Here is a 23,215-nt window from a genome sequence, read left to right as displayed (position 1 = left end):
CTTGGGGCTAACGACATCAAGGGATATGGGGAAAAAACAGGAAAGAGGTACTGATTTTAGATGAATAGCCATGATCATATTGAATGGCAGTGCTGGCTAGAAGGGCCGAATGGCCTATTCCTGCACCTATTTTCTATGTTTCTATGCTTGAGTATATGGCAATATAACTCGATCACTTGATTTTGAAGCATTCATGCATGGTGGACGTATAATGTAGTCATAGAGTGATACAGTGTGAAAACAGGCCCTTCGGCGCAACTTGCCCACACCCGCCAACATGTTCCAGCTACGCCACCTGCTTTTGGTCCATACCTCCAAACCTGTCCTATCCATGTATCAGTCTACCATTGTCTTAAATGTTGGGATGGTTCCTGCCTCAACTACCTCCTCTGGCAGCTTGTTCCATACACCCATCACCCTTTGTGTGGATAAAGTTACCCCTTAAAAAGTTCCCTCTTAAAAATACTTCATACAATAAACATTGAAATCATACTTCTACAGTGCACTAAAACATGATTTTAATACATCAAATTTCAAAAAGTTCCTACCCTGGGAGGGGGGACATCCTTCTACCACACCCTCTCCTCACTCGGTTGCTCCACTTCCTCACCGGGTACCCCCAAGGCAAGTGATCAGTGATCGCACAGCCTCCCCCTTTCAAAAACGCTCCAATCCAATTTAAAGCATATATAGTGCATTCAAGTGTTAGTTAAAAGACTCGCTACAGTATGCACCATATTGCACAATTTCAAGCTGAAAAATGCAAATGTTCCGTACCAATGGGAGGGGGACACCCTCCTCCCCCCCCCCCCCCGGTCGCTAAGCTCCCTCGGGCTTGGTCTCTCGCAATTTCTCACTCCCAACTCTCACCCAATGTTGGCAGCCCTGGAGTCAGGATCGAACACAGGTCTCTGGCGTTGTGAGGCAGGAACTCTACCGCTGCGCCACCGTGCTGCACGCACTTCTTGTACTTAACTCAAAATAATAGTATCTTCGAATGATTTCATTACTTTTTTTTAAGTTAGGTGTTATTATCATGGTTCACAAGTTATAGGAGCAGAATTAGGTCATTTGGCCCATCAGATCTACTCCACCATTCAATTATGGCTGATCCATTTTTCCCACTCAATTCCATTCTCCTGCCTTCTCCCCATAACCCCTGAGCCCTGGTGAGGCATAATTGTGTTACAAATTGCTCGTGTCCTCTTATGCCCAACAGATCACAGAGTGTTCACTGACTTCCATGTACAATATAACCATGTACACATTGTCCCAAATGTGTGTAGGATGGGTTTAATATGCGGGGATCGATGGTTGGTGTGGACTCGCTGGGCCGAAAGGCCTGTTTTAGAGTTGTATCTCTAAAAAACTAAAAAACTGTCTGTAATTAGTAGGCTGATAGTCTGACCCAAAACGTCGCCGATTCCTTCTCTCCAGAGATGGTATCGGAAACATCCTCGTAAAAATGACTCCAGCTTTTTGTGTCTATCACCCCTGTTACCACATCCGGGCAATATGAGTGGATCTCTGCTGAAGCCCCGAGTTAGATGTCTAATGGAATATCATCTCCGGTACTTGAACCCATACAAGCTCAGATGAGAAAACTGCTTTACAGTGGACTTTAGAGGAAACATGCCCTTCGGCCCACCAAGTCTGTGCCGACCAGCGATTACCCCGTGCACTAGCACCTGGAGAATACCCAAGTGGTCACGTGGAGAACGTGCAAACTCCATGCAGACAGCACCCGTAGTCAGGATCGAACCCGGGTGTCTGGCACTGTAAGGCAGCAACTCTACCGCTGCACCACCTGTAACAAGATGTTGCCCTTTATTTTCCTGATGGTCTATCAACAGTGACCTCACTCACTGTGCCAACACAAACTCTCAGAATAATCTGTGACAGAACTGAGTTAGCTTGCTAGGTTTAAATGTCACCAGTCTACAAATGTCCCATCTGTATCTCTAAACTAAACTAAACAGGTATTTTGGCCCACAACACCTGTGCCGAACATGATGCCATCTCTTATCTACCCGCACATAACCCACATGCCTCCATTCCCTGCATATACATATGCCCATCCAAAAGGCTCTTCAATGCCATTATCATATCTGCTTCAACCACCAACTCTGCCAACACGTTCCAGGCACTCACCAACCCCATGCATCTCCAATAAACGTTGTCCCTCTCACAATAAGCAATGCCCTCTAGTATTTGATTATTCCACCCTGGGAAACAAAGTTTCTGACCAAAGATCCTATAGATAGACCACTCCTGCTAAATGCAATGGGCTGACGTGTAGTACGCAACGGAGCGGAACGTGGGCCTTTTTTTCATCCATTTCAGTAACCCGACCCGACCCGCAGTGTAATCAACGTTGCGGGGGAACAGTTTGTGTTAATAAATTATAATTCTGAAAATGAGGAGAAGATTTTTAACAAAATAACTTTTATTTTTACGAGGATGTTTCCGTAACCGGCTTCCGTCTCCGCACTAGTATCTTTGCTCCGCTACGGGATCTTTGGTGCGGAGACGGAAGCCGGTTACGGAAATGGGGCCGAAAGTTACCCATGAATCTGCCCATGACCGTAATTTTGGTTCTGACGGTCTGCCCTATCAATGCCAAATGTAACTCAATCCAAACTCAACTTGCAGACCAACATATTTATTCATAAACTCTTGAAAAGTAACTTTGCTTCCTTATCTCAAAGTAACACCTATCCCTTAAGTTCTTACCTTGGTATAGTTCCTGTCTTTTCCACAGAGTTGGCCCTCTCCCATGGCTTTTTCCCAGCATCTGTTGGAAAAGATGCAGCTTTATGAACAAATTGGTCGGTCTGAGTAGATCTTTTCAAATCAAAGATGCCTCTGATGTTAAGCCTCTCAAGACAAAGAACATTAGCTTACGATAAATTCACGGACTCCCCCAGAGTAGGGGAATCGAGAACCGGAGGACAGAGGTTTTAAGGTGAGGGGGGGAAAGATTTAGTAGGAACCCGAGGGGTAACTTTTTCACACAAAGGGTGGTGGGTGTATGGAACGATCTGTTGGAGGAGGTACACAAAATTGCTGGGGAAACTCAGCGGGTGCAGCAAGTACTATTGTGACGAGAAAGAAACTCGTCTTCGGCTCGTTGATCACCTTGAGCAGATACGAACTATCGTTTTGTTTCAGGGGATAAATTGTTGAAACTGTATTTCTTTACAGCAGGCAGCAGCGATGCTACTGACAGCTTCAACAGCCTCTGGATTCATACAGATGAATGCAGATTCATACACAAGGCCACAGCAGGGCAGCTGAAAATACACACAATGATGATTCAGCCCAAATATTGGCCTTGCCAGATTCAAAATCCACCTTCCCTGTTTGAAGCAAATGTAGCTTGAGTTACATTTCAACTTGGTAGAAGATACTTTGGGCTAAACACCGAGTACTTGGCTCCTGCATACATTACATTGCTACATCATGTTGAAGTAATAAAGGCCCACTCTGAACCTGAAAGGGACAAGAGCTAGTGAATGGGACATGTTTGTGCTGATAAACATGTCCAAGTGTACTTTCCAAAGGCCATTCTTTTGGCACCTATTCCATGAGTACTCGCCAATACTATTTTATGTTCAAATAACAGAACCATCCCATCACCAACTATAGAGTGGTCCTGAGCTACTGTCTACCTCATTGGAGACCCTTGGACTATACTGGACTTTACCTTGCACTAAACGTTATTCCCTTTTATCATGTATCTGTACACTGTGGACGGCTCATTTGTCAAAGCCCTGTCCCACTGTACGAGTTCATTCAAGAGTTCGCCCGAGTTTAAGAAAAAATCAAACTCGTGGTAAGCACGTAGAATGAACGTTGCGGGTACGTCGGAGCTCGGGGACGTCTCTTAGCGCCTCGTAATGCAAACGGCAGGTACTCGGGGAAACGCGGTCAGCTCGGGAAGACTCGTGAAGATTTTTCAACATGTTCAAAAATGTCCACGAGAGCCCCGCGAGCGACCATTACCGTAAATCTCCAAGTTCGAATCAGGGGAAACTCGGGAGAACTCTTGAATGAACTCGTACAGTGGGACAGGGCTTTAATCATGTATTGTCTTTCCACCGAGTGTTTCGCACGGAACAGGAGCTTTTCACTGTACCTCGGTACACGTGACAATAGACTAAACTAAATATCAAATGATCACATCAAGTAACTCTTATTACTTCTTTTCTCTTGCAAGAATTTTCTCACTGGGGTAGGATACCAAAATTCACCAGGATGGCACTTTGATCAAGTGGCATGTTTTGGCCATGGTTCCCAATGGTTTAATGATTCAATGATTCAATGATGGATCTTTATTGTCACCTTGGCACAGCACAGTGACATTCTTTTGCACAGCCACAGATGCTCAGTGGCCATAGTTCATCATCATAATCATAATAATACTTTATTACCCAAGTATGTTTTGCAACATACGAGGAATTTGATTTGCCGTACAGTCATACCAATAAAAAGCAACAGGACACACAAAATACATTTTAACATAAACATCCACCACAGTGACTCCTCCACATTCCTCACTGTGATGGAAGACAGAAAAAACGTTAATTCTCTTCCCCTCTTTGTTCCCCCGCGTTCGGGGGCCCCGAGCCTTCCGCTGACGGGACGATCTTGACTCCCGTAGCCGGTGGTGTTTGGGCCCTCCGCGTCTGGGCGATCAAGCTCCTGCATCGGGGGGATGTCAGCAGTTTTGGTGCCATTTAAAATTAAAAACAGCTGAAAATGCAAACAGTTCCAATTGCAGTCCGTCCACATGTTGGAAGTCCTGGAGTGGCCCTGATACAGGAAGCCTTTCGGCCCATTTCCTTCTGTCCCTCTCCTCTGCTGACCGCCTTTGTGTCCCGGAGGTGCCTCCTGCAGCCGACCCTCAAGGTGATGGAGGTGATACCTCTCTTACTGGTGCCCTCCTTGTGTCTGTCGTCACCAGCCGCTCCCTCCATGACTCTCCAGTCTTCCTGGCTTCCTCTGCACGTGGCCCGTGGGGCTTTGTTCCTGTCGGTTGCCCGGCCCATCCTCGATCTTGGCGGTCCCATCGACCGCTTGCCGGGATCCGCTCCAGCACGGCTCCAGGCAGTGTGTTGGAGGACGGCTCATCCAGCGAATGTTCATCATAGAAACATAGAAAATAGGTGCAGGAGGAGCCAGCACCGCCATTCATTGTGATCATGGCTGATCGTCCCCTATCAATAACTCGTGCCTGCCTTCTCCCCATATCCCTTGACTCCACTAGCCCCTAGAGCTCTATCTAATTCTCTCTTAAATCCATCCAGTGACTTGGCCTCCACTGCCCTCTGTGGCAGGGAATTCCACAAATTCACAACTCTCTGGGTGAAATTTTTTTTTTCTCACCTCAGTCTTAAATGACCTCCCCTTTATTCTAAGACTGTGGCCCCTGGTTCTGGACTCGCCCAACATTGGGAACATTTTTCCTGCATCTAGCTTGTCCAGTCCTTTTATAATTTTATATGTTTCTGTAAGAAACATCAACCACACCTCCAGCCAGAGCCCACACTTACCCATGTTCCAGAGGTAGCAGAAGTAGAGACACAGAGGGAGGCCAACAGGACCATCTTCATGTCTACGGGGATTGAGAACTAAACTAACCAGTCCAATCCTTTCTTCCAGCGTATGCTCCACTGCCTTGCAGGTCATGCTCCTTCAACTACACATCTTATAGAAACATATAAAATTATAGAAGGACTGGACAAGCTGGATGCAGGAAAAATGTTCCCAATGTTGGGCTATTTTAAGGCGGAGATTGACAGATTCTGGATTAGTATGGGTGTCAGGGGGTTAAGGGGAGAAGGCAGGAGAATGGGGTTGAGAGGGAGAGATAGATCAGCCACAATTGAATGGCAGAGTAGACTTGATGGGCAGAATGGCCAAACTCTGCTCCTTTGACGTTCCTTAGATTTTTTAATAAGTAAACATTATTACATTTTTTAATAAGTAGGGCGGCACGGTGGCGCAGCAGTAGAGTTGCTGCCTTAGAGCGAATGCAGCGCCGGAGACCTGGTTAAATCCCGACTACGGGTGCATGGTCTCTACAGAGGTTGTACGTTCTCCCCGTGACCGGCGTGGGTTTTCACAGAGATCTTCGGTTTTCTCCCACACTCCAAAGACGTACAGGTATGTAGGTTAATTGGTTTGGTAAATGTAAAAAAAAAAATTGTCCCTAGTGGGTATTATGGGGCTGTCCCACTGTACGAGGTAATTCAAGAGTTCTCCCGAGTTTCCCCTGATTCGAACTCGGAGAATTACAGTAATAGCCGCTCGTAGGTACTCGGGGCTCTCGTGGACATTTTTCAATATGTTGAAAATTCTTCACGAGTCTTCACGAGCTTACCGCGTTTCCCAAGTACCTGCCGTTAGCGTTACGAGACGCTGAGAGACGTCCCCGAGCTGCGACGTACCCACTACGTACATCCTACTTGCTTACCACGAGTTTGATTATTTTTTTCAACTCGGGAGAGCTCTTGAATTACCTCGTCCAGTGGGACAGGCCCTTTAGACTTAAATGGATTTAGTTCCTCCCACACTGTTGAGTGCATTGGGCAGCAAGCTTTGGCCATTCTAATCTATGGCCTACTCCTGCACCTATTTTCTATGTTTCTATGTTTCTATTCGGTTATGTGCGACGTCTTCCACCCTCGATAGGCTTGCGTCCCGGGCTTCCAAATCCTTCTGGAATGTTCGCCTCCATGTGAGTTTTGGTCGGCATCTTTTCCTTCTTCCGTCAGCTTGCCATGTCATTGCTATCTTAGGTGCACCTTCTGGTGACATTCTGAGTACATGTCCTGCAGATTTCATCCTGCCTCCCTCTATGTCCTGGCTCAGGGGCTTTGTTGCAGTTTCACGGTAGATCTCCTCGTTTGTGACCTGGTCTCTGTAGCTAGTCTTCAGGATCTTCCTCAAGCAGCGTTGTTGAGATGCATCCAATTTCTTTGAATGAAAAAGATCGAGGAAGATCCTAGTGGGTATAGGATGGTGTTAATGTGCGGGGATCGCTGGCCAGCATGGACCCGGTGGGCCGAAGGGCCTGTTTCAAGGCTGTATCGCTAAACTAATCTAAATGATGTCATCCAGTTTTATCTGCCTCTCATATGAAGAAAGGTTTCCTGCAGTCCACTCCCCATAATTTTATACAGCTCCATCAGCAAACATAGGTTATTCCTTAGGTACACAAAATTGCTGGGGAAACTCAGCGGGTGCAGCAGCATCTATGGAGCGAAGGAAATAGGCGACGTTTCGGGCCGAAACCCTTTCCTCCAGAGAAGCTGTCTGACTCGCTGTGTTTCTCCAGATGTTTGTGCCTTTCTTCGGTTTAAACCAACACCTGCAGTTCCTTACTAACACATAGGTTGTTATATTTGCCCTGCTATTTTGTTTGTGTTAAATTTTTAATTCTTTTTGTTTTATTTCTTCCAAAAAAAAGTACAATTATTGGTTAGGTGATTAAATGCAAGTTAGATAGAAGTTTTGTTGGTGATAGAAAATTTATTTCTCCTCACATTAACAACTTTCACAGGCCCATAAATACACTGGCCATCAGATCATAGCCAGAGAACACTTTGATTTCTGACGGTAGAGAAAAGTACAAAAGTAATATTGTCGAAGAGCAATAGAGTTGTACTGCATGGCAGTCGGCCATTCGGCCCAAATCTTCTATGCTATCCAGTTGCCACCTTTCCATATTAATTGCATCACTTGGTCCATAGTCCTCTATGGTAGGCAAAAGTGCTGGAGAAACTCAGCGGGTGCAGCAGCATCTATGGAGCGAAGGAAATAGGCAACGTTTCGGGACGAAACGTTGCCTATTTCCTTCGCTCCATAGATGCTGCTGCACCCGCTGAGTTTCTCCAGCACTTTTGTCTACCTTAGATTTTCCAGCATCTGCAGCTCCTTCTTAAACCAATAGTCCTTCCTCTATGCCGAGTTAATTCAAATGTTTTTGACATTTCTTAAAAGCTGCCAGCGACCTGACTCGCACCATTCTCTCAGGCAGCACATTCCAGGTACTTACCACTCTCTGCGTGAAGAAGGTCCCTCTCATATTCCCTCTAAATCTCTTCCACCTTTACCCTATATCCATGTCCGCTATGTTTGGGGCGGCACGGTGGTGCAGCGGTAGAGTTGCTGCCTCACAGCGTCAGAGACCCGGGTTCGATCCTGTCTACGGGCGCTGTCTGTATATACGTTCTCCCTGTGACCGCGTGGGTTTTCTCCGCGTGCTCCGGTTTCCTCCCACATTCCAAAGATGTGCACGTCTGTCGGTTAATTGCCTTCTGTAAATGGACTCTTGTGTGTAGGATAGAACTAGTGTGTGGGTGATCGCTGGTCGGCATGGACTCATTGAGCCTATTTCCACTCTGTATCTCAAAAGTAAACTCATTTATTTCACCCCACCCTACGTCTACCTTCAGTCTGAAGAAGGGTCCCAACCCAAAAGCATTCACCTAATACTTTTCTCCAGAGATGCTGCCTCACCCTTTGAATTACTCTAGCATTCTGTGTGTGTCTAAACTAGACTAATCTATATCGTCTAGATTTACCTACCTGTCATTTGGAGACAGGTTTCCTGCAGTCCAACCTATAAATGCACCCCATAATTTTATATACAACCCTATTAGCCTCCTCCATTGCAGGCAGAAGAGACGTAGCCTCTCCAGTCTCTTCTGTGCTGTGCTGGCTCGAAGGGCCGAATGGCCTACTCCTGTACCTATTTCCCTCACAACTGAACTGTTGCATCTGAAGCAATATCCTGGTCACTGGAAATACCAGGGGAGACAGGTGGGACACCCCCCCCCCCCTGTTTTGAGAGGTGGGGGGGACAGTTGCCCCCCCATTTTTTGTAATCCGGATTTTAAAACCCGGTGAAATCTCCGCTTTCTGCGAGACAGTGGGGGTGGGACTGCTGATCGAGGGCGCCGATTGGACAAGAGGGACGTCGGTCAGCAGGCAATGGGGGCGGCACAAACCTGCGCCTCATCCACAGCCAGGATCGATTCCGGCTCTCCGGCGCTGTCCCGTCCTCACCCGAGTGGCCCCCCCCCCCCAACACCCGGGGGTGGCCAGAGACGTCCGGAGTCAGACAGGAGCGGTGGCCCCAGGCCCACAGCCAGCGCAGAGAAGCAGCGCTAAGTCCAGCTCAATTGTGCCTGTCCCACCAGGTTAACCTACAACCCTGCCTGGACTTGCGGGAAATATGACCCAGGTTTACAGCCAGTGCGGAGAAGCAGCGCCGGTGTCCCGTCAGTCCAGGCAGGGCTGTAGGTTAACTGCAAGACAGGCAGAGTTGAGCTGCATTTAGCGCTGGATTGAGTCTCCGAAGCCTCGCGTGTGTGTGTGAGTGTGCGCATGCGCGCGCGGCCGCCAAGAAATTGTGTCCTCCGTCCCCTGGTCCCCTCCATATTTTGATAGCGATTTCCGTGCCTGATCCAGTGAATTATAAACAACCTACTTTCTGAAGCTCAATGCAAAGTCAACAAAACTGCACATGAAGCCAAAGCTGGTGAATGGGTTTGGACGCTGGCAGCAGTCAGTACATGCAACTCAATATAGAAGATGCAAAGGGCAGCACATTGCTGGAAACTTTAGATGACACATGTAAATAGCGTGAAGATTACCAACGAAAGTCCAAAAGAGACTCTTACTCATCTCAATAATTAATATATCCACCAAAGCATAGCAGAAATCAACAAGAGAGTAGAAATGGCAGTCAGTGGCGAGTGGAGTGCCGCAAGGCTCGGTGTTGGGGCCGCAGGTTTGTGGGCGGCGTGACTCTCGTCAGCAGCGGCCTCTGCAGTCCGTCTGTGTTTTATTATTTTTTGTCTCGTTTTTATGTAGTTTTTGTTATTTTTTTTGTTGGGGTATGTGTGTGGGGGGGTGGGTGTGGGGTGGGGGGGTGGGGGTAACTTTAAAATCTCTCCCTGCACGGGAGACCCGACCTTTTCTTTGTCGGGTCTCCGTTGTCGTTGGGGCTGCAACGTGGAGCGGCCTCCAACAGGAACGACCTGGGGTTCCAGCTGCGGAGCTGCCGACTACTCACCTCACCGTCACGGGGCTGGCCGAGTCCGGAGCGGGTGGAGCTGTGGTGGAGCGCTGCTGCGACCCGACCCCCGGAGATTCGGAGGCTGCAACTGCGGGTTTGGCGGACGGCGGCACCGGGAGCCCGCGGGTCCCTGCTGGGAGACCGCTTTTCGGGGCTTCCGCAACGGCGACTTCTCCCGCCCGAGTTGCGGGGTTGAAGAGCACCTGAGCGGGGCCTTACAGCACCGCCCCGCGCAGCTTGGAATGGCCGCGGGACTTTGCGAGCGCACTCCGGGGGCTCTAACAACTAGTCCCGGTGTGCGACCTTGCATCACCCGGCGTGGCTTTAATGGCCGCGGGACAATCGCCATCGCCAGCCGGGGGCTTTGACTTTGACTCTGACTCTGACATCGGGGGGGAGAGTGCAGTGGAGAGATAATTTTTTTTGCCTTCCATCACAGCGATGTGATGGATGTTTGTGTAAACTGTGTTGTGTCTCGGGTCTTTTTGTTTTGTAATGTATGGCTGCAGAAACGACATTTCGTTTGGACCTCAAGGGGTCCAAATGACAATAAATTGAATTGTATTGTATAACTGTTTACCATATATATTAATGATTTGGAAGAGGGAATTAGGAGCAACACTAGCAAGTTTGCGGATGACACAAAGCTGGGTGGCAGTGTGAACTGTGAAGAGGGTGTTAGGAGGTTGCAGGGTGACCTGGACAGGTTGAGTGAGTGGGCAGATGCATGGCAGATGCAGTATAATATAGATAAATGTAAGGTCATCCACTTTGGCAGCAAAAACAAGGGGGCAGATTATTATCTCAATGGGGTTAGGTGAGGTAAGGGGGAGCAAGGTGTCCTTGTACACTGGTCACTGAAAGTTGGCGTGCAGGTACAGCAGGCAGTGAAGAAAGCGAATGGAATGTTGGCCTTCATAACAAGAGGATTTCAGTATAGGAGTAAAGAGGTACATCTGGAGTATTGTGTACAGTTTTGGTCTCCTAATTTGAGGAAGGACATCCGTGTGATTGAGGCAGTGCAGCGTAGGTTCACGAGATTGATCCCTGGGATGGCGGGACTGTCATATGAGGAAAGATTGAAAAGACTAGGCTTGTATTCACTGGAGTTTAGAAGGATGAGGGTGGATCTTATAGAAACATATAAAATTATAAAAGGACTGGACAAGCTAGATGCAGGAAAAATGTTCCCAATGTTGGGCGAGTTGAGAACCAGGGGCCACAGTCTTAGAATAAAGGGGAGGTCATTTAAGACTGAGGTGAGAAAAAACTTTTTCACCCAGAGAGATGTGAATTTGTGGAATTCCCTGCCACAGAGGGCAGTGGAGGCCAAGTCACTGGATGGATTTAAGAGAGAGTTAGATAGAGCTCTAGGGGCTAGTGGAGTTAAGGGATATGGGGAGAAGGCAGGCCCGGGTTATTGATTGGGGACGATCAGCTATGATCACAATGAATGGTGGTGCTGGCTCGAAGGGCCGAATGGCCTCCTCCTGCACCTATTTTCTATGTTTTTATGTTTCTAAATGAGAAACTGCAGATGCTGGGTTACAAAAGAAGACACAAAGTGCTGGAGTAACTCTGCGGGACGAGGTGCTGCCTGAGCTGCTGAGTTATTCCAGCACTGTGTGTCTTTGTAACGTGGTTCCATAGTTGTGAATTTTCCCTCATTTCCATGGCCCTAGTGGTTTCTCAGACAGTTGACAGCAAATGATTAATGGGGACATTCTCAAGGCTTTCACCGAGTTCTGGTATTATACATACAAGAGCAACTCCTGTACTTCATGTCCTGCAGAAATCAACAAAATGAGTAACTACTAATCAACAAAGGAGACGTGCGTCGGTCAATGTCACGAGTAAACGATGCGTTGCTTATTAGTGTACACTTTCAGCATTACGGCTAAAGGGCCTGTCCCACTGTACGAGCTAATTCAACAGTTCTCCCGAGTTTCCTCTGATTCGAACTCGGAGATTTACGGTAATAGCCGCTCGTAGGTACTCGGGGCTCTCGTGGACATTTTTCAACATGTTGAAAAATCTTCACACGTCTTCACGAGCTTACCGCATTTCCCGAGTACCTGCCGTTAGCGTTACGAGCCGATAAGAGACGTCCCCGAGCTCCGACGTACCCGCTACGTACATTCTACGTGCTTACCACGAGTTTGATTTTTTTTTAAATTACCACGTACAGTGGGACAGGCCCTTTACTCTGCCGTCTGGACACAGTTGCGAGCTTCTCAACATCTCTTACCAACGTCTACAGATGTGCCATAGAAAGCATTTTATCAGGATGCATCGCAGCTTGGTTTGGGAACAGCTCCGTCCAAGACCACAAGAAATTGCAGAGAATTGTGGACGCTGCCCAGACCATCACACAAACCAACCTCCCTTCCATCTACTCTATTTATACCTCACGTTGGACTTTATCTTGCACGAAACATAATTCCCTTTATCCTGTATCTGTACACTGTGGACGGCTCGATTGTAATGACATGTAGCCTTTCTACTGACTGGTTAGCACGCAACATTTTTCATATTTTCACTGTACCTTGGTACACGTGACAGTAAACTAAACACAACTGGTGCAGCCACACGTAATTCCCCAGCAAAATCTGTACTGCTTCTGTAAGTGCAACATTTGCAAAAGGGTTGTGACATCCTATCCTTCAAGTTATCAATATGTCTTAAAGTTCGAGGAAGATAGATTATTGACTTTACCTGTTGAATTCTGCAAACCGGGTCCTCGTGAATTGGATGAAGGTGAGAGGCTTGTGTCCTCCTGCATAAAATAATGGTAGTAATGGTATTAGGAAAACGGGAGGTGCAACGAGACCTGGGTGTCCTTGTACATCAGTCACTGAAAGTAAGCATGTAGGTACAGCAGGCAGTGAAGAAAGCGAATATTATGTTGATCTTCATTGCGAGAGGATTTGAGTTTAGGAGCAAGGAGGCCCTACTGCAGTTGTACAGGGCCCTGGTGAGACCACACCTGGAGTATTGTGTGCAGTTTTGGTCTCCTAATTTGAGGAAGGACATTCTTGCTATTGAGAGGGTGCAGTGTATGCTCACCAGGTTAATTCCCGGGATGGCGGGACTGACATATGATGAAAGAATGGGTCGACCAGGATTGATTTCACTGGAATTCAGAAGGATGAGAGGGTATCTTATAGAAACATATAAAATTCTTAAGGGATCGGACAGGCTAGATGCAGGAAAAATGTTCCCGATGTTAGGGGAGTCCAGAACCAGAGGTCACAGTGTAAGAATAAGGGGTAGGACTGAGATGAGGAAAAACTTTGTTACCCAGGGAGTTGTGAATTTGTGGAATTCTCTGCCTCAGAAGGCAGTGGAGGCCAACTCATTGGTTGTTTTAAAAAGAGGGTTAGATTTAGCTCTTCGGGCTAAGGGAATCAAGGGGAATATGGGGAAAAAGCAGGAATGGGGTACTGATTGTGGATGATCAGCCGTGATCATATTGAATGGCGGTGCAGGCTCGAAGGGCGGAATGGCCTACTCCTGCACCTATTTTCTATGTTTCTATGTAATGACCAATTATCACTGTACTTGAATTAACAATAATCCTCTGTTATTCCACTTTTTAACATGCAATGTCATTTAAGAGTATTCTCAACCATTGTGTTGAGATATGTACTCCATTGTCAATTAGAGATGTCAGTGCTACTAGAACAAGTCAAGAATGCAGAAATACAATTGTCTGGAATGTCAGAGTTTGAGGGAAGACTTGATAGGAGTGTATCAAATGATGAGATGCGTAGATATGGCAGACAGTCAGAACCTTTTTCCCCAGGGCGGAAATATCCAACATTAGAGGGCATCGCTATAAGGTGAAGAGGGAAAGTTTAATGGAGATATTTGGGGCAAGTTTTTTATACACAGAGTGTGGTGGGGGCCTGGAACACATTGCCAGGGGTGGTGTTGGAGGCAGATACGATAGTGGTATTTAAGAGGCTTTTAGATAGGCATGTGGAAGTGCAGAGAATAGAGGGATATGGATCATGTACAGGGAGATGAGATCAGCTTAACTTGGCATCATGTACAGCACAGACATTGTGGGCCGAAGGGCCTGTTCCGGTGCTCCACTGCTCTATATTCTATGCCTTCATAGTTGCAACATTCACTTACTCAGATACAATTAACTATGACAGGCACAGCATGGTGCCGCGGTTAGTAGAACTGCTCCTCACAGATCAACAGTCAGGTTCAATCCTGACCTCAGCCACTATCTGTGTGGAGTTCGCACGTCCTCTTTATGCCCAATGTGGGTTTCCTCTGAGTATTCAGTTTCCCCCCCGCATCAAAATGACACGTGCGTTGGTGAGTCAGTTGGCCTTTGTGCACTGCCCTTTAGTGTAGGTGAGAGGTAGAGTCTGGGTGCAGGTTGATGGGAATGTGGAAAGAATTTTACAAAATGTGGATGAATGTCGGATGAAGACTGGAGGATCTGAGCTATAGGGAGAGTTTGGGCAGGCTAGGACTTTATTCCTTGGAGCGCAAGAGGATGAGGGGTGATCTTATATTAGTGTATACAATCATAGAACATAGAGCCAGCACCGCCATTCGTTGTGATCATGGCTGATCATCCACAATCAGTAACCCATGCCTGCCTCCTCCCCATATCCCTTGACTTCGCTAGCCCCTAGAGCTCTATCTAAAGGGCCTGTCCCACTTAGACAATAGAAAATAGACAATAGACATTAGGTGCAGGAGTAGGCCATTCGGCCCTTCGAAACAGCACCACCATTCAATGTGATCATGGCTGATCATCCCCAATCAGTACCCCGTTCCTGCCTTCTCCCCATATCCTCTGACTCCGAATAGACAATAGATGCAGGAGTAGGCCACGGGCGTCATTTGCATGTCACGCAGATGGCGCGCAAAGATTTTGTACATCCCAAAATCCTGGGGCGCCGCGCGCGATCGCGCATCACTGCCTACATCACCACGCATCATGCGCGCATCACGTGTGCGTCACGACACGCGCGTCTTGCGTCGTGACGCGTAAATGATGTCACGTAAATGACGCGCAAATGACGCCCAAATGGGACAGGCCCTCAACTCTCTTTTAAATTCATCCAGTGAATTGGCAGAGAATTCCACAAATTCACAACTCTCTGGGTGAAAAGGTTTCTCTTTCATCTCAGTTTTAAATGGCCTCCCCTTTATTCTTAGACTGTGGCCCCTGGTTCTGGACTCGCCCAAATCATGAGAGGAACAGATCAGGCGGATGCACAGAGTGTTTTGCCCAGAGTAAGGGAGATCGAGAAACAGAGAACACGGGTTAAAGATGAAGGGGGAATGATTAACTAGGGACCTGAGGGGTAATGCTTTCACATAAAGGGTGGTAGGTGTATGGAACGAGCTGCTGGAGGAGGTGGTTGAGGCAGGTACTATTGCAATGTCTAAGAAACATTTAGACAGGCATATAGAGTGGACAGGTTTAGGGGGAATATGGGACAAACGCTGGCGGGTGGGACTAGTGTAGATGGGACATGTTGGCCAGTGTGGGCAAGTTGGGCCGAAGGGCTTGTTTTCACACTGTATCATTCTCTGAGCATGAATGGGGCCCTTGGTGGTTGGTGATGACTTGGTCATCCAAAGGGCCTGTCTCCATGTTGTGTGAATGTGGGACTCGGTGTTACAAGGTGGCGAATACAATCGATCTTAAAAACTGATTACACACATTCTGGCTTTCCTCTTCTTTTTTGTCACTTGGTTTATCTGTTTGTTGGGCAGCTTTCCTCCTGAATAAAGAGAAAAGAAAAATATATAATTTAGTCCTTGTGCGGCGGTTATAATAATGAATCTTGCTTTCGGGAGAGTTTCCACTGCTCAAAAACATGACTGTGTTTCTGAATAGAAATGTCCTCTGCCCACCACTTTGAACAATATCTGGAAACCTGTTGTGTTTTCTTCGCAAATATGACTCAGCACTGGCAAGAACAGCGGGCAGATTTTGTTGTTCGTTCCAACGCATCACCCCCTTTAATATTTTTTGCAAATTTCTCTCCTTGATTGGTGTTCCATCACTCTTACAATCAGTTATAATGAGAGCTCACTAACATGACCCATCGACCCTTTTTCTTCCCATGCATCTGGCCTGACCTACTGAGTTTTCTGTTCTTTATTCGTTTTAGATTTACAATATCTGTAGCTTTAAAAAAAAACGTTTACTCTTAAGATCTTTAGTTTAGTTTAGAAACATAGACATAGAAACATAGAAATTAGATACAGGAGGAGGCCATTCGGCCCTTCGAGCCTGCACCGCATTCAATATGATCATGGCTGATCATCCAACTCAGTATCCTGTACCTGCCTTCTCTCCATACCCCCATGCTTAGGTTAGAGATACAGCATGGAACCAGGCCCTTTGGTCCACCGAGTCCGCACCTACCAGCGATCCCCGCACACGAACAATATCCGACACACACCAGGGACAATTTACATTTACACCAAGTCAATTAACCTACAAACCTGTATGTATTTGGAGTGTGGGAGGAAACCGAAGATCTCGGAGAAAACCCGCGCAGGTCACGGGGAGAACGTGCAAACTCTGTAACGACAGTTGGTTGTGGAGACCAAGTCATTTGGGTATTGGGTAAGGCAGAGATTGACTTGATTAGTACGGGTGTCAGGGGCTATGGGGAGAAGGCAGGAGAATGGGGTTGAGATGGAGAGATAGATCTGCCATGATTGAATGGTGGAGTAGATTTGATGGGCCTAATGGCCTAATTCTGCTCCTATCCTATGAACTATATCACTTTCTTTCAAGATGGCGGATGTGCGGGAGTGGGCGCCGTCTGTGTATGGCAGCCTGCCCGCAGTCCGCCTCTACACCTTTCTTTATTTTATTTTATGTTAGTGGAGGTCTTCTATGTGGGGTGTGGGGGTGGGGAAGGGGGAAACTTTATTCTTAGTCCCCTACCTGGTCCCCTCCGTGCTGTTTCTTCGCCCCGTCCTCGCGGCCTACCACCGAAAGTGGAGCGGCGTTTTCCTGTCGGGACCGGCTGGGACTACAGCTTCAGCGGCGGTGGCGCAGCGCTGGGATACCAACAAGGAGCGGGCGATGCCTACCGGGTCGCCGGGCGGTAAGCTCCGGAGCGCTTTGGTCGCCGACTTCCAACATCGCGGAGCTGTGGCTGCGGGCGTTCGGCTGCGGGCGGCGCTGGATTTGGATTTGGAGCGCCGCAGAGCCAGAGATCGAGTTCGCCGGGGTCGGAGCTCCAGCCGGCGCGGCCGGAGGACTACGAGTGCCGCGGTCTCCGGTCTCCGGGGAGGGGACGGCCGCTCCAGACTTTTCCAAGCCGCTGAGGAATGTTTCACCCGACGCCGATGTTTCATCTTTACGGCAAGAGGGCCCTGAAAATCATCGGACTGGCTGCACGGCCACAGATGGGCCCTGACCTCGGGATGTTTCACAGAGGAAGAGGACTTAACTTTCTGGTGCCTTTCCCCCGCAGTGGAAATGTTTTGATTCTGCTGTGGGGGGATGTTTGTGTTGAACTCTGTAATATGTTGTGTCCATTTTTATTCATTTTTTTTTTTTTTTTTAAACTTTTTCTATGGTTTGCAATGGAACTTATTATTATTTAAATTATGTGAAGCGCTTTGGGGTCAATGCAAATTGACTTAAAATGCGCTATATAAATAAAGTTTACTTACTTACTTACTTACTTTCTCACCCAATCTCTACACACTTGGGGCAATTGACACCAACCAATTTACCAATTTTTCTTTAAATTGGAAGAGATCTGTAAGGAACCAGAAGCTGTGCAGGTAAGGAAGTTACCTGGCTGGCTTTTTCCATGCTAGGCCCCTCTTTAACTTTCCTGTCACTGAGAGAGCAGTAAGAGGCACACATCTGCAACAAATCTTCAGGAATTAATTGGAAAGCTGGGTGAAGGAGAGTAGATGTGAAGAAATCAAACCCGTGGTCTGGCTACGGAACACGTGTTCCTGTTCCCAGGGTTGACGTGGTTCTGTTGCAAAATTTACTTTGTTTACAGTGTAGTGTGAGAGTCTGGCAAAAAATGGATAGAAATTAAGCTTTTGGGGGGAACGAGTCGCAAGGAAAACCTTCTGAGTCACCCAGAGAGCAGTGAATCTGTGGAATTCTCTGCCTCAGAAGGCAGTGGAGGCCGATTCTCTGGATGCTTTCAAGAGAGAGTTAAAGCCCTGTCCCACGATACATGTTCATTCCAAGAGCTCTCCCGAGTTTGCCCTGATTCGAACTCGGAGAATTACGGTAATGGCCACTCGTCGGTACTCGGGGCTCTCGTGGACATTCTTCAACATCTTCACGAGTCTTCCTGAGCTTACCTGCCATTAGCGAGTCTTCCTGAGTGCCTGCCGTTAGCATTACGAGCCGCTAACAGACGTCCCCGAGCTCCGACGTACCTGCTACGTTCATTCTCCGTGCTTACCACGAGTTTGTTTTGTTTTTTTAAACTCGGGAGAGCTCTTGGAATGAACTCGTACCGTGTGACAGGGCCATTAGATAGAGCTCTTAAAGATTGCAGAGTCAAGGGATATGGGGAGACAGGGTACTGATTGGGGATGATCAGCCATGATCACAGTGAATGACAGTGCTGGCTCGAAGGGCCGAATGGCCTACTCCTGTACCTATTGTCTATTGACTGCTGAAAACAAGGTCGGTGCCAGTTGTGTGTACAGTGCCCAGGGTCAGGTTCACAACCACACAAATTACTGATGCAATTAGCTATGTGTCTACAACATGTCAAGTGCCCAATGTTACACCACGGTGTCAGCCATTTTCATTTCAAACAGTGATACAGGTCCACCACCGATGTTCCTGCAACTATTGATTGTAGAGCCTTGCCGTGTTATCCGTTTTAGCCGAACCGACTACTCCTCATACCGCACAGGCACCTCGAGTTTTACACGGGGTTACGTTCTTGAAAAGCTGCGCCTCTCTCAAAAACACGTCAATTAAACATTTACCTGACTAAGCTGCAGGCGTAAATTTGAGCTCATTATTTAAAAACTACCAGCGTGCAAATCAGGCTTTGGTTTTAATTAAACGAGCACATTATTCCAAAAATGCTGCCAATCAAACAGGTGTATGAGGCGATGTGCCAGCTCTATCCTGGTGTCCAGTACGTCTTGGATGTAAATATTCCGCCTTGCTCCTTGATATTGTATCCCAATGATTTATTCAACACAAGCCACTTACGTGATGCAAGTGAAACAGATGATATTTCGCTGCTGTATAAGCGTAGGTTTAAGTTTACGAAAGAACTGCAGATGCTGGTTTATACCAAAGATCCTATAGCGAGCAAGATGGTCCACTCGATGAAAAAGTTGTAGTACGGTCATGGGCAGATTCATGGGTAATTTTCGGCCCCATTTCCGTAACCGGCTTCCGTCTCCGCACCAAAGATCCCGTAGCGGAGCAAAGATACTAGCGCGGAGACGGGAGCCGGTTACGGAAACATCCTCGTAAAAATAAAAGTTATTTGGTAAAAATCTTCTCCTCATTTTCAGAATCATAATTTATTAACACGAACTGTTCCCCTGCAACGTTGATTACACTGCGGGTCGGGTCGGGTTACTGAAATGGATGAAAAAAAGGCCCACGTTCCGCTCCGTTGCGTACTACACGCCAGCCCATTGCATTTAGAAGGAGTGGTCTATCTATAGGATCTTTGGTTTATACCAAAGAAAGACAAAAAGCTGGAGTCACTTAGCGGGTCAGGCAGCATCTCTGGAGGAAAGGAGCAAGTGATGTTCTGGGTCAAAACCAAAGATCCATCAGACTGAAACTAGAGGTGAGGGGTGTGAAAGTACCCTGGAGGCGAGAGAAGGCCAGAATAAATCAGGGCTGGCCCCAGATGTCCTCAGGAAGGGTGGAGCACATAATGAATGGCCCATTGTTGGCTGGGAAGGTGAGATAACACAAGGTATACAAGGGTGCGACCAGTAGAACTGGTTGGACAACTCGGATGGTGGGTGGAGGAATGTAGGAGTTACTTGAGATTAGATAAATCAATCATCATACCATTGGGTTGTAAGCAGGCCAAGAGATATATGAATGGGAAGGAACTGCAGATGCTGGTTCAAATCGAAGACAGACACAAAAAGCTGGAGTAATCCAGCGGGTCAGACGGCATCTCTGGGGAAAAGGAATAGGTGATGTTTTGGGTCTGAAGAAGGGTCTCAACCCGGAACGCCACCCATTCCTTCTCTCCAGAGATGCTGCCTGTCCCGCTGAGTTACACCAGCTCAAGCATTGTGTCTATCAAGAGATATGAGATGGACACAAAATGTTGGCGTAACTCAGCGGGACAGGCAGCATCTCTGGAGAGAAGGAATGGGTGACGTGCCGGGTCGAGACCCTTCTTCAGACTCAAGAAATTAATCGAAGAAAATAAATGAATTGAAGAAATGACTATCTTTGGTTTAAACCAGTTCCTTCATACACAAGTGATATATAAGGTGCTGTTCCTCCTGCAATGTGATGTTGTGTGTGTCAGGCCTAGTGGATTAGGGTCTCATGGCCGTGAGTGCAGCACCTACCTTCTCGCCAGCAGTTTATTCATCTCATCCATCAGGCCCCCTCCTCCTCCTGATGGCGCTCCTCCACAGCTGTTGCGATTGGCCTCACTTTTAGCAACTCCCCCCGGACTGGAACTTCCGGAACCTTCTTCAGGCTGCAAAGGTGTTTCAGAAAGAGGGGTGACATTTTAGGGCAATCTACAACTTCCTACATATTATTAACATCGATTCTTCCGTGACGCAGTTTCGACAATCTCCACACTTTTGTACAAACTAAGGGTGGCGGTGGTTTAGAAATTCGGCTTCGTCCAAAAGGGGCGCTGGCGGGCATGGTAGCTGGGTGCTGATGGCCACGTGCAGGGAAACAGCAAACTGTAGAATTTCTACTGCTATGGGCTTCACAAAACGCAATCCATGCTTTTAACTTCACAAGAACCTTCAATACACTGATAAGGATTCGGCTTGTGATTTAAAACAAACAGTACAGTTTCCCGACCAAGTAAAGATGTTAATAGAGTGATACAGCGTGGAAACAGGCCCTTCGGCCCAACGTGTCCACATCGACCAACATGCCCCATCCCACCTGCCCGCACTTGGCCTCGAAACCTGTCCTATCCATGTACCTGTCTAAACATTGCGATAGTCTCTGCCTCAACTACCTCCTCTGGCAGCTCGTTCCATACACTCACTACTCTTTGTGCAAAAAAGTTACATTAAATCTATTAAATCTTTTCCCCCTCACCTGAAACCTATGCTCTTTGGTTCTCGATTCCCTTACCTTTGCTAATTCAGTCTCTGTAACTTATCATATTGTATCGGCACATCACCTTTTACGCAGGGGTTTGGTAAGAATGTGAGGAATTTAAAATTCTTTGAGCTTGCTGCTCTTGTTATGTTTCTGTGGGCAATTAAAGTGCCCAGCAAATCTCCAGGCTGCATCTCAATAAGATAACGTTAGAAACTGATCGCAGTGTCAGGAGGAACTGCAGATGCTGGTTTAAACCGAAGGTTCGAGAGAAAATGCTGGAGTAACTCAGTGGGACAGGCAGCATCTCTGGAGTGAATGAATGGGTGACGTTTCGGGTCGACACCCTTATTCAGACGTCAATAATAATGAGCAGAAACCACAAGCTTTCTGTGGACACAGCATGAGTCGAGAGTTGCACGATCAACAACAGCTTTTAGGCCGATTACCGATCTCATTGGCATTATATAAAAGTGTTTTCCTGAATAGGATGGACAGTTGTTTTAATGCCCAACACTAGAGGGCATCGCTATAAGGTGAGGGGGGCAAGTTTGTTATACACTGAAGGTGGTGGGGGCTTGGAACACATTGCCACGGGTGGTGGTGGAGGCCAAGAGCGGAACTCGCTATCAAAACATGGAGGGGACGGGGACACCATTTTTTGGCGGCCACCCGCGCATGCGCACACTCACACACACACGTGAGGCTTCGGAGGCTCAATCCAGCGCTAAAAGCGGAGATTTTAAAATCGGGATCACAAAAACTTGGGGGGGGATGTCCCCCGCCTCTCAAAACATGGGGGGGGGGGGGGGACGTGTCCCCTCTGCCCCCCCCCCCCCCGGGTTTTCCGCCCCTGGTGGAGGCAGATATTAAACTAGCGTTTCAGAGGCTTTTAGGCTGTAAATTGCTCCTAGTATGCGGGATAGTGCTAGTGTACGTATGATTACTAACTGGAGCGGACTCGGCCGGCCAAAGGGCCTCTTTCCACTGTATCTCAAAACTAAAACTGCCAACTAATATTAACGTTTCTGGCAAGAAAATTCATATTCAGCCAGGGTTGGTCAGGTGAAGTAATAAACCTTTATATACACTGTCCAATGGTTAGTTCCATTAAATTCAGTGGGAAGAAATACTGTTTGAAATGAATAGATCGCTGATGCAATGCTCACATTGCCTTCATATGTAAGATTAATTTTAGCTCCTCGATTTCCCTTTATATATTTAGCCACGTTGATCATCATTCAGATATACTACCCTGTAGTGAATATTTCAGCCTGCTGCAGTTACAGATAACTGTAATCCTACATTACCAAGTATTAATAGCTGTTGCACTCATTTCTATGATTTACTTTCTGAGTTTAATTTTAGTTTAAGTTTACTGTAGAGATACAGCATGGGAACATGCCCTGCCAACCGTCGATCACCTGCTGTTGACACTAAGTACACTAAGTTCTATGCTTTCATAGGAAGAAAGACTGGATAGACTCGGATTGTACTCGCTAGAATTTAGAAGATTGAGGGGAATCTTATAGAAAGTTACAAAATTCTTAAGGGGTTGGACAGGCTAGATGCAGGAAGATTGTTCCCGATGTTGGGGAAGTCCAGAACAAGGGGTCACAGTTTAAGGATAAGGGGGAAATCTTTTAGGACTGAGATGAGAAAAACATTTTTCACACAGAGAGTGGTGAATCTGTGGAATTCTCTGCCACAGAAGGTAGTTGAGGCAGGTCATTGGCTATATTTAAGGGGGAGTTAGATGTGGCCCTTGTGGCTAAAGGGATCAGGGGGTATGGAGAGAAGGCAGGTACAGGATACTGAGTTGGATGATCAGCCATGATCATATTGAATGG

General features: G+C 47.2%; 1 protein-coding gene across 4 annotated transcripts in view; it reads right to left on the bottom strand.

Annotated features, from left to right (window-relative positions):
- The window catches only part of evl (Enah/Vasp-like), a 201,585-nt gene that overhangs the window by 29,025 nt on the left and 149,345 nt on the right, over positions 1 to 23,215 (bottom strand). For all 4 annotated transcript variants that reach the window (XM_033026500.1, XM_033026502.1, XM_033026501.1 and 1 more), the window contains 4 exons: positions 20,642 to 20,775; positions 15,789 to 15,849; positions 12,806 to 12,866; positions 2,734 to 2,794 (listed from right to left, as the gene is read on the bottom strand). In XM_033026500.1, the coding sequence (XP_032882391.1) occupies positions 2,734 to 2,794; positions 12,806 to 12,866; positions 15,789 to 15,849; positions 20,642 to 20,775 (317 nt within the window). The remainder of the gene's footprint in view (positions 1 to 2,733; positions 2,795 to 12,805; positions 12,867 to 15,788; positions 15,850 to 20,641; positions 20,776 to 23,215) is intronic.

Source organism: Amblyraja radiata, chromosome 9 (assembly GCF_010909765.2).
Source record: "Amblyraja radiata isolate CabotCenter1 chromosome 9, sAmbRad1.1.pri, whole genome shotgun sequence".
Classification (NCBI taxonomy): domain Eukaryota; kingdom Metazoa; phylum Chordata; class Chondrichthyes; order Rajiformes; family Rajidae; genus Amblyraja; species Amblyraja radiata.
Note: the sequence above shows the minus strand (reverse complement) of the source record. Positions and strands in the feature narration are given on the sequence as shown.